The sequence below is a fragment of the Hippoglossus stenolepis genome, chromosome 4 (genome assembly GCF_022539355.2).
Source record: "Hippoglossus stenolepis isolate QCI-W04-F060 chromosome 4, HSTE1.2, whole genome shotgun sequence".
Taxonomy (NCBI): Eukaryota; Metazoa; Chordata; class Actinopteri; order Pleuronectiformes; family Pleuronectidae; genus Hippoglossus; species Hippoglossus stenolepis.
The window spans coordinates 4,485,757-4,497,180 of record NC_061486.1 but is presented as its reverse complement, the minus strand read 5'-3'; the positions used below and the strand labels follow the sequence as shown (position 1 = coordinate 4,497,180).

Genomic DNA, 11,424 nt, shown 5'->3' with positions numbered 1-11,424 from the left:
ACAAAGATTGGATGATGTTTAACAGTTGTAAACACATGTTGAAGCATAAATTAGATGCATGATTTTGTCCTCAGTTTTATTATTGTTTATTCTATAGTGTGTCCAAGTATTATTGTATGTCTGGTCTTGTGCTACTTTCCAACATATATGACAAATATACAGAAAAAACATAATGCTTAAATGTAAAACTTCAGTTTTCAGCAGTTTTAAATAGATGCAAATGTGCAAAGATGGAAAATTATAAAAATATAAATCTATTGAATAAAATCGTTTGCAAACAAAATAAGTAAAATTTAAAATCAAAGTAAATTGCTTTGATTTTATTGCAGACCTGCCATAGATTGGATGTTTCAAAGTTATAAATACAGGTTAAAGCACAAATTAGATAAATGATTTTGTCTTAAGTCTCTCTGACAATAATAATATTGGATTTTGATCTCTAATGAAACTCAACAGGGCAGAAGATGAATCCGTATTTAAAGTGTTTATTTACTTACTTTAGCCAAGTATTATAATATGTCTGGTGTTGTTCCTAATATTTTCTCCCATTAGCCAAACGTGTCTCCATGTTGAAGCTCATCCATGAGCAGCAGGGGGGGGGGGACTAATGGCCCTTGACATTGAGGAAATCCATTGTTGACTCTCCCCATTGGCTGGATATGTTATCGCAGGTCTGCAGTTAAAGTCGTGTAACTCCATACATTTCTCCAGCCTGCGTTTATTCTCTTGCCAGCTTCTCCGGGGTTTAGTCAGACTGAAGAAAGTTACTCTTTCACATCTATTCAACTTTGAAACTTGCAACACACAAGAACAAGGAGAGGACACTTTGTTATTCATCCAAATATGTCAAGGTTTCTTCCTGGAAGGACTCGTAATTACGCACGACTGATTCCTCAGAAGCAAGACCAGGCTAGAAAATAGTGTATCGTTGTGTTTCTCTCTCATCAGCTGTTAAACTTGAAGGAAAAGAGACGCGTGTGTGGAAGAAAGAACGAAGTCACAGCCTTTCTGGAAAAGGGAGGAGGATTACAGGAAAGGTTCTCTGAGCCACAACGCACCACTCAGCGTCCAGCCTCCGGACGCGCTCCACATCTCTGCTGCTGCGCGCCTCGAGGTTCACACGATGGAGAATAAGATCCACGGAAGGATGAGCTCCATGTGTGTGTCCATCGTCGATTCAACCGACACGCGAGTGGGGGACTCCAGTGAAGCCGGGTACGTTAATATTAAACTATCCAGCGAGGCACAGGCTCTCACTTGCATGCCGTCCTCCGTGCGTAATTTCGCCAACGGCGGCGGCGCACTGATCCACGGGCTCCACTCGAGCGTCGAGGGCGCAGTTTTTAAAGATTGTAACTTACTCGATGCTTCAAAACACTTTTACGACCGCGGCAGTGAGTTTCTGAAGTGTAACAATGTGCAGTGGGAAGACTTTGTCAAAGTTCAGAGGACGGATGTGGCCACGTCCGACAGTTTGCCAGGCGCACTGACCACCGGAGCGTATAAATTCATCAAGGACGAAAAGGAGCCCTCGGGGATTATGGAGACCCCGTGTCCCAACTTCGATCCATCACCGGAGATACCGGCTCTCTTGGGGCTCGGTGGCGTGGAGGCGACGAGGTTCAGGCCGGCAGGCACCGCGGCTCCTCGGCCGGTGCTGGACGCGTCTCCAAGCTTCCTGATGGACCTCAACCACCCGGAGCAGCTGCCGGCGCTGGGCCAGGTGAGGGCCGACTCCAGATGCGGGTCATCCGGGAAGACAGGCATCAACTTTGACGCCAACATCCACGCAGCAGCTCAGCAGTCGATGTATAAGACCGAGGTGGCCCGGTGGCAGATGCCAGCTGAGTCGCAGTACTGGTGCCAGTCCGCAGGTGTGACCGAAGACCCCTTCACTCTCGGCGGCTATGAGGGGATCCAGACCCAGGCCCTCACCCAGAGGAACCATTCACCCTTCCCTGCGTTCCCCGGGTAATTAGATCAAGTTTTAATTGTCATATGCAAGTTAACGCAGCAGTGGAATAGTTAAAATAAAAATAGTTAAATACAACACACAACTCAAACTATATACATTCGAAGGTGCAGCAGTTACTCTTACTTTTACTGTAAACTCTCACTTTTAAGTGCCGGAGGTAATATGAACTTTTTTGAGTCACAACTAAACTTTGAAACTAACTTTGTGATGTGAATTAAACTTAATTATCAATGTGAGTTCATGATCAGTAAGTTATTAAGAAGATTATTTGCGAGTGTTGACCACAATGACCTTTATGAGTAATTTCTGTTTCTGAGAATTAGTAACAACAACATCCGCTGACTTCTCGGTATCTCAACCGACAACCGTCATCATGGAAACTCTGTCATTCAAGTACAATTTCCATTAACGTATTCTATACTGTTCTTCTAAAAATACATATGTATTTTCTTCCACTTAAGAGCAGCAGGAAGCTCGTTAAAAATCCACCTACAAACTCTTAAATATAAAAAGGATCCTTACTCATCTTACTCTGTAAACATGTAAAGATGCCTCTTCAGTAAGCTTTGAAATAAGTCAAGGGTTAGACAATGAAAATAGAGACTGTTTAATTAGATCAACATTGAGTTTTTGCCTTTTTATGACACAAATAAATCTCTTGTTTGAATTTAGCTTCTTATGGAGGTGTTCCTTCATGTACTGTCTCTTCTTCTTTCTCCCCAGTATGCCGCCGCAGAGACAGTGTGTGATTTGCGGCGACGAGGCTTCGGGTTGTCACTACGGAGTTCTGACCTGTGGCAGCTGTAAAGTCTTTTTTAAAAGAGCCGTGGAAGGTAAGAGAAAGACGGGAAACCTAATACCTGCTTCTGGAAATGCTGAGTCCTTATTATCCAACTCTTTACGGGCAGTTTCAGTTTGCGTACACATTTCAAGACACATATTTAATGTGTTGGAACTGGGAAATAAAGACATCGTCCGATACAGTGGACTCTTAAATGCCTTTATTCTATCCAGTTCTTTTGGTTTTATCGACCCTATCTCTTTGTTTTTCATCTCTCTGCTTCTATCTCCAATACAGTGAATAGTGTATCTTTTGTTTTTGGTTCTGTTAGTGCACGTGTAATCTCTCACCCCCTTTATCACTATACTCCATTAGTCTATAATGTTACATTTTTAGGGTCCCTGTGAATTGAAGTTACGATGATTTATGAAGTCTGTCAGCTGATCAGTGGGCGCCGGGACAAGCAAATAAACCAAAACCCCAAAGGAGGGATTATAGTCTCTGATATCAGCCCTCACATGTCCCCAGTGAACGCTGTGGTGCACTGAAAGAGGGAGTTACGGCATCAAATTTGACTGACCTTTGATGGTAGTTGTTAAAAGGTCACTATAGCAACAGTATCACACTGACCAGTGTTCACTGCGTTCTTCCATCTCGGACTTGTTTTTCCCTCGTTATCTGGCGCTGTGAGATATGTAAGAGCCACTATGTCTCACCGCGGCCGTGTCACTCTGTCCTCACAGCCTTGCCTCTATCAAATTTTCCTCTTTAGATCTCTCCTCAGAACGCTGCCTCCGAGTGGAGTGGAGCAGCCATGCTAATAGCCAAGAGCCCTTTCTCCCCCCCCGCACCCCCACCCTCATTATGTGCCTCTCCGTCTCCTCCCTCACGTATCTGAGAATCAAGGAGTGTTAAAATTGTGTGTATTTTCACTCAACAGGCCATCACAGTTATCTGTGCGCCGGGCGAAACGACTGCATTGTGGACAAAATCCGGAGGAAAAATTGCCCAGCATGTCGCCTCCGAAAGTGCTATCAAGCAGGGATGATGCTCGGAGGTAGCATTGGATTGGTTTTTCTTTTTCTGCACAGAGCGAATGCACCTACATGCCAGAAATGAAACTGATAAAGTTGTGCAACACCAGAGTCACACTTTGCAAACTATCTTTTCAGTTAGTTGTGATTTCATTTGATTAAAAAAAGACAATATGCTGAGTTAAAATAAAAAATAACAAGATTTTTAACTTCCTTTTCAGATGCAGGTTTGAGCAACTTCCTCACTGAAATTACAGAAATACAGAAATAACAGCTGTAGTGTGTTATTGGACCAAATTGTGCTCTTCATCGTAGAATCTGACCAGGTCTTGTGTCTGTGCCACAGGCAGGAAGCTGAAGCGCTTCGGGGCCCTGAAATCCTTGGGCCTGGCCCCGTCCCTGATGTTCCAGTCCCACCTGGCCATGGCCGCCGACAGTCAGCCCTTGACCTCCATGTCTTGCATACCGGGCATCCGCGAGGTGCAGCTCAGCCAGCAGATCCTCAATATCCTGGAAAACATTGAGCCGGACATCATGTACTCCGGCTATGACAACTCCCAGTCCGACGTGCCCCATCTCCTGCTCACCAGCCTCAACCAGCTGTGTGAAAAACAACTGCTGTGGATCGTCAAGTGGTCCAAGTCTTTGCCAGGTAACGGCTCGCTCAGCTCAGGGCCAACTATTGTCACCATGGCGATCCGCTGACGGGGCCTCGCTGAAGGTCTCTGAGAGAGAAGCCATGATTATTGGATATGAGAGGAAATGTTAAAACCAAACAAGATTATGTCAAGTAAACATTTTCTTTTCTTTCATAGGATTTCGTAATCTTCACATCACCGATCAGATGACCCTCATCCAGTACTCGTGGATGAACCTGATGGTGTTCTCGCTCGGGTGGCGCTCCTTTCAGAATGTCACCAGCGAATATTTATACTTCGCCCCCGACCTGGTGCTCAGCCAGTAAGTAGAAGTTGTCAAAGACGTGACACTGACGCATATATTCACAAACCAGCTCCGGAGATGTCTGGAAACCATTTCTGTTTTTCTTTTCCGTCAGGGAGCAGATGAGGAGAACTCCGATTTACGACCTCTGCCTGGCGATACAGTTCATTCCTCAGGAGTTTTCAAATCTCCAAGTCACCCGCGAGGAGTTTCTCTGCATGAAAGCCATAATACTGCTCAACACAGGTAAAAGACAAAGGACCCTACCGAATTAGTTTTTCTGCAACATTGACCTTTGTTTGAATTAAAAGCATCCAGCATAAAGTGTTGCAAACAGAGACGTGATGCTGCGATAACAATCTGCTGTGGAGCTGCTGCACAAAAGACGGGAGTGTTGAGTGTTGCATGGGGCGACGGGACCTTGACAGGATTTATGTAGCAGCTGCTATCGAGTTTAACAACAGACTGAAAAAAACACATTGCTTTGTTATGTTAAAAAACAATAACGGTTGACTGAAACTTCATTTTTCTACATTTGTTTCTACTGTGCATGTTTGGAGAAATCATTTTTTTTCAATCTGTCTCCTCCTCAGTGCCTCTCGAGGGACTCAAAAGCCAGGCAGTGTTTGAAGACATGAGACAGAACTACATCCGGGAGCTGACCAAGGCGATCCACATGAGGGACAAGGGCATGGTGGCCAGCTCCCAGCGGTTCTACCACCTCACCAAACTCATGGACACCATGCACGAGGTAGGCTCCCTCGGCACAGCTGAGCACAAAGAAACCCCATAAATTCACATGTCTCAGTCCGACTCACTAAGACAAACTGTCTGCATGTCTCCCCTCCGACAGATAGTGAAGAAGGTCAACCTGTTCTGTCTGAGCACCTTCATCCAGGCCGACGCCATGAAAGTGGAGTTTCCAGAGATGATGTCAGAGGTCATTGCCTCCCAGCTTCCCAAGGTCCTGGCCGGCATGGTGAGGCCCCTCTTATTCCACAGCAAGTGACGGCGCTGTGGACACGTCCTGCGACTGGATTAATCAGCAACCCAACGATTACAAATGTAGTCAGTCATCTGTAATTTGCCAAACCGCCTCTGAGAACCATCTTGAATATTATAAATTCAGAGGCATGAATCTCCTCTGTAGGAATCTGGTGCAGCCGCCCTCTCCCATTCGGCCCTCTGTGTACAGACGGTGTACAGCTGGTTTCGAGAACCTCTGGAGATATTTTTGTACTAGAGCACAAATATTCCGTGTTTCTAACCCAAAGTGTTTCCTTAATAAAGGAGACGCAGAAACCTGCCACTTAAAAATAATCATGTTATTTCAGGGTTAACGGCATCTTCATCAGGGAGGAAGACAACTCTCTTTAAAACATGTGTTTAAACCAATAGTCCCGTTAAATTCAATCAATCTGCACCAAATTGCACACATATATATATATATATATCAGTCCTCTAAATATGCCAGATTTTTTTCATTAAGATACATAAATTATTCTCTGGGAACAAAATGTTATGGGTTCTTCTTTGGTTCCAGAAAATTACACAATAAATATAATATATAACCACTAAAACAAACACAACCTCCGTGGTGGAGGTAAAAAAAAAAGACATAATAACCGTGTGAGTGAATTAGTGGAGTCGGTGCATATCTCTGCCAAACACTGCTCAGTGCCCTAAATGTGTTATTTTTATAATAGAAGAGATTTCTAATTTTATTAAATTTCTAAATCCACATAAAAAAATCCACAGATGTTAGTAGGACACGTGATGGATTTAATTCAAGTGAGTGCAGTCATGTTCAATGTCTTTCACAATATCAAGAAATCCTTAAAACTAATGGACTTAACTTTACACCGGATTCTATTCAAGTGAAATAAATAAACCTGCCTTGACGAAGGTATAAACATGTGCAATAAAACCAAATTTAACTGTGTAGAGGAAGGAACCTACATCATCAGTCTACTCCTAATAAAAAATGTAAATAGCAAAAGGTAAATATCAAATGGCGTCTTTAACACAATACAATCAAATACATTGTCATTACCAGTACACCAGTGTACCAGTGAGTAAAAAGTACCACAACAAGCATCAGAGCTGAAGGTTCCACCTCATGAACGAAGCATTCGTGACGTTATAAAAACACTTAATTTTTTTGTTTTTTTTTACACATGGCATATATTTGACGTGATAATTTATATGAATAAACAGCTACAGAAGGTAAATATCGTTTTGATTAGCGACTACAGGTTAACGTATGAGCTTCAATGTACAGTACAGTACTGTGTAGCTAACCAGAAAGTGCACGGCAGCAGTGAGCAGGTTCAGTGGTCCAACATCGATCACAGGCCATAAACATGAGAGTTAAGGTGCAAAAAACCCCCCATTATTGCTTTTACTCATAGATTAGATTAATATCCTTACTTTAAAAAAAAAAAAAAAAATCACAGTTTGTTCAATTACAGTTAATACAGATGAATGTTTATGAGCCTGTGCGGATTTTCATGAAGCACTTGCTGAAAGTCTATGTTGATATTACGGGAAGTTGAAAGATATATTATTATTACATATTTCTGAGAATAAAACTTGTGAAATTGATGTTGTGATTGTTTTTGTGAATCTTTAAGGTTAAAAACTGGGACTAAAAAAAAACATCAGTGCAGTCGACGGGTCATTACATATACAAACATTTACATCCATCAATAATGTCGTACTCATTTTTTTTTCTGAGCATTTAAACAATGTCACAATGGAGTCGTTATAGAAAATGGAGGTACACTTTGGACTTTGAAATTTGAGGACCGTTAATACGAGGTTGTGTTTCAGTTTGAGAGCCGAACTTACCGATGTCAAGGTCAGACTTTGCAATGATTTCAATCAAAACACTGCGCTTGCACTCAAACAGCACCTGCTTGTGCTCAAATGCGCAGATATTTTGTTGCTTGGGCAGATTTCCTGCGCTTCAGCTTCAGCTCTAGGAACGAAACTAAATTGTCCTGCCCTCGTTGTGGGTGTTTTAGCTTTATTTCTGTTAGAGTATTGCACGTACGGGTGGTTACTGTAACCAGATTCATGCACACAGTGTTCCCTTCACTAGTAAGTGCGCACAGTGTTCCCTTCACTAGTAAGTGAAGGGAACACTGTGTGCATGAATCACTTACTAGTGAAGGGAACACTGTTGACAGCAACTATAAGAAACACAATAGACGCCGTCCTGCATCTTGTTACCGTCTGTGTTTTTTGCCAACAGTACCAACGGGGCAACTACACCTTGAATTCTATTGACGGATTTGTTGCACAAACAAAACTGAGCAGAAATCCGAGAGCAGACGTTTCACACGGGCACAGAAGCAGCGCGAGCACGAGGGGAAGAGCAACTACCTTTACTTAACTCTTAAATATCACAATTCGAGCACAAGCAGGGGTATTTGAGTGCAAGAGTTACAAAATCTAAACGTGAAATCAAAAAAAATCCTGTCCTCAAACTGAAACACTACGCTCTTGAATAAAGATAGGGGGGAAAATCCCCCCCACACACACACACACATGTTAAAACAATTACTGCTCTACTTGAAGAATACATAAAATGCAGAAATGTTGGTTGCCAGCGATAATTGGCAACACGACAATGAGCGACAAACAACCACATCTGTATTTCTTTTTTTTCTTCCATGGATACCAGGAAAAAGATGCAGCGTTCACCACCTGTTAGAGGAAGACGACATAATTCTCGGGGATTAAACCGGTTCTTCCCTCGTATGTTGCTTGGAGCCAGCCTGGTTCAACAGAGGGATAAACTACAGGAGGAAGAGAGAGAACAAAAACAAAAAAAATACTTCAGTGAAAGAAAAGAGAAGCAGATTTAGTGTAATCTGATGAGAATCACCGGGTTTGTATTTAATTACATTATTTCCCGGACTTAGTGAATACCAGCGGGAAAAAAAACAAAAACAACTAAAGACGCCATTAGGCAGACGAATAAACATTTAAAGCAGACCAAGGAAGACTCGGGGTCAGGGCGGCTCATTAATTCAGTCCCTGCAGAGCATTTTCAGGCTCGAACGTTGGATCATGTTACTTAATCACACACTTAAGAGCAGAAACCAGAAAAACAACGATAGCCGGGATTCAATCAAAATCAAGAGAACCAGCTTCGGTAATGATCAGATCTGCTGAATAGGGACGAGGAGGACGAATCGGCCTGTGACGCTGTTAAAGTGCTTTGGCTGCTGGTAAATGCTGGGGAGCGTTTGTTGATGTTTCTGCGTTTGGCTGCTGGCTCTGCTGTGTTAACAGGGAACAGGCACTGGTGCCTTCCATCTCTGGGTTACAGTGACCTGCCTGCACTGGTTGTGGGCCAAGTCATCTCTGTTCATGGAAAAAGCAGAGAGGCGATAAAGAAAAATCCCAGGGGCTGTTTGTTTCTTTAGCAAATGAATATGTGGGTGTCACGCTAAGAGCAAAAAACATTTTAATGCGTCCACACAACACTGGGAATTGGCCGAGTGCTCGCTGCCAGTACATGACAGACCGCCTGTGTGCAGGGCTCAGATGTCCAGTCGGCCTACGCAAGGAGGCAAGTGAGCTGGGGCGAGAAACTGCTGCAGCACAGTAATCTCTGGCTCTGCTCACCGTTTGTGAAGTGCGCCCCCTGGGGGAAGCTGAGCTCGTGGCTGTGCTCTGCCTCACAGGAGTACATCGCCTTGGCATCTCTGTGAAGACAAGCAAGCAAATAAAAAAAAACAAAAGCGATGTCAGGGCAGGTTTGAAGAGATGAGATGAAGGGAGTGGGAGTGGGGTGGGGTGGGGGGGGTTAATAAGGTTAAAACTGCTGTGTCATGGTTTTAACGGCACCTTCCGACTGGAACTGACTGGGACGGGGTGTTTTCAAACAGCAGTGCTTTGGCAGCAACCCTGCAACCGTTGGAAAAAACAACAGATCAATATATGAAGGATTACAAACATATTTTGTCACAGAAAGAAAAACAGCTCCTGTGATTAGATGATTATAAAGCAATACTGGTATTAATCAATTTGAGTGGCAGTGCTGCCCCCAGAGAGAAATTCAACCCCTATCTGACCTTTTCCGTCTAAAACCAGTAGGTCCACTTTCCCTTGGCCGTGCCAGCATTCCTCATTGTCTAGAAGGAGGTGAGAGGCGGGAGGTTTCCTTCCTCCGGGGCGGACCGAGCTTCAGCTTTTTAAAACCAGGTGAAAATACATATAACAGGGCTGCTCTCGAACCTGCAGCCTCGGAGTCAAGGGGGACAGCTGCACCTCGGGGCGAGGCCGGGTGGCTGCTACACAAGGACACCACTTGAGATGCCATGTGACCGGCTTCTCTCACACACACGACAAAGTCAAACAATCCATTTGTCCCGGGAGGAACCGAGTGCAGACGGGCTGCTGGGTCACGTCAACCCCCGGAGCAGGTTGAGCATAATTAAAGCCAGTTCTCCCACCGTAGAGGGAAAAAGACATAAATCTGCTCACACATACTCGTGATGTGATCTTAGAGACCTCTCGATGCTGCACAGTCACAGGCAGACGGAGGAGGAGGCTGAGACAGGGAGTCGTGGCTCCAGGACTTACACTCATTTCCTGGAAACTCTCAGCGTAATCACTACTGGCCTTTTCAGCACTGATCCAAACAAATCTGCATTCTCCCATTAGGAGACATGACTTTTTATCCTCAACATGCCCAAAGAGAATATTATACGTATGCAGCAATTAATATATTGTTTCATTGAATGATGAAAACAGTGAGAAATGCCTGGTATGTTTAAAATGTTCAGAGCCAAGGTAACTGCTTTAAATCACTCGTTTCCTCAGACAAGTCTAAACCCAGACATATCAGGTTTACAATTGAAACAAGTGACCTAATTCAAAATACGGCTGGGCAATGAAATAATATCTGTATTTATCGCAATAGAAATATATCTACATTCCAATATAAATATCAATATATTGCTTATGCATTGTGCACAGTGCTTCTGCTCATATAGAAGAGTTTATAACCAAAACCTTCACTCAGGAGCAAAAACTTTAAACTTAAAAGAAAAATATCGTGATAGTTATCGTGGTAATTATCAATATAGACTGATTTCTTAACATGTTTATCATCACTCAGCTCTACCAGCTGCTTTCAGACACACGCTGAACACAATGATGACTAATGATGACGATCCGTATCAGAAGCAACGATCTAAAGTCATTACACTGAGCCAGGTCTTTGGTATCCGTTGCCCACTGAGGTGTCCAGCCTGCGGCGGAGGACTTGTTTGGCTGGCAGGTCTGGGTGCCCCGCAGGCTTCAGGCTCTCTCTGGGCTCCCCCGTTGACAGACTTTGGACGGATCCAGAGCAGCTCCTGAGGCCTTGAGGCAGAGACACAAATAATAAGTTCTAGTCTGCTAGTAAATGACAAAAAAGACAGTAAAAAAGGTTTGAAACACATCAAATAACTCAGGAAATGATCCATGTCAGAAAGATTTTAATGCAGGTATTTAAATCATGCTTAAAGGGAATGGGGGTCGCTATCACTCTTTGAAATTACCACGTCCTGGAGGAAGAAGTTATGACAATAAAACAATCCAGTTTACGAATTCAGTCTGAAAAATGACACATTCATGAGGTTACTTTCCCATTCATTACTGCCAGGGAAACATAATCGATGGGCTAATGACAG

At 43.5% G+C, this 11,424-nt stretch overlaps 2 protein-coding genes across 3 annotated transcripts in view; one reads left to right on the top strand and one right to left on the bottom strand.

The window, feature by feature from the left end:
• Positions 1-659: 659 nt before the first annotated feature.
• pgr (progesterone receptor) lies at positions 660-6,723 on the top strand. The gene is made up of 8 exons (XM_035153844.2): positions 660-1,971; positions 2,699-2,808; positions 3,697-3,813; positions 4,137-4,442; positions 4,606-4,750; positions 4,848-4,978; positions 5,326-5,483; positions 5,586-6,723. Exons 1-8 carry the CDS (start codon positions 1,124-1,126, stop codon positions 5,739-5,741), a joined length of 1,971 nt encoding a protein of 656 aa, XP_035009735.2. The 5' UTR covers positions 660-1,123; the 3' UTR covers positions 5,742-6,723.
• Positions 6,724-6,730: 7 nt separating this feature from the next.
• LOC118105864 (rho GTPase-activating protein 42) overlaps positions 6,731-11,424 on the bottom strand; it is a 63,185-nt gene continuing 58,491 nt past the window's right edge. For both annotated transcript variants that reach the window (XM_035153839.2, XM_035153840.2), the window contains 4 exons: positions 10,957-11,113; positions 9,593-9,652; positions 9,371-9,450; positions 6,731-8,535 (listed from right to left, as the gene is read on the bottom strand). In XM_035153839.2, coding sequence (XP_035009730.2) covers positions 8,447-8,535; positions 9,371-9,450; positions 9,593-9,652; positions 10,957-11,113 — 386 coding nt within the window. In that variant the 3' untranslated portion in view covers positions 6,731-8,446. The remainder of the gene's footprint in view (positions 8,536-9,370; positions 9,451-9,592; positions 9,653-10,956; positions 11,114-11,424) is intronic.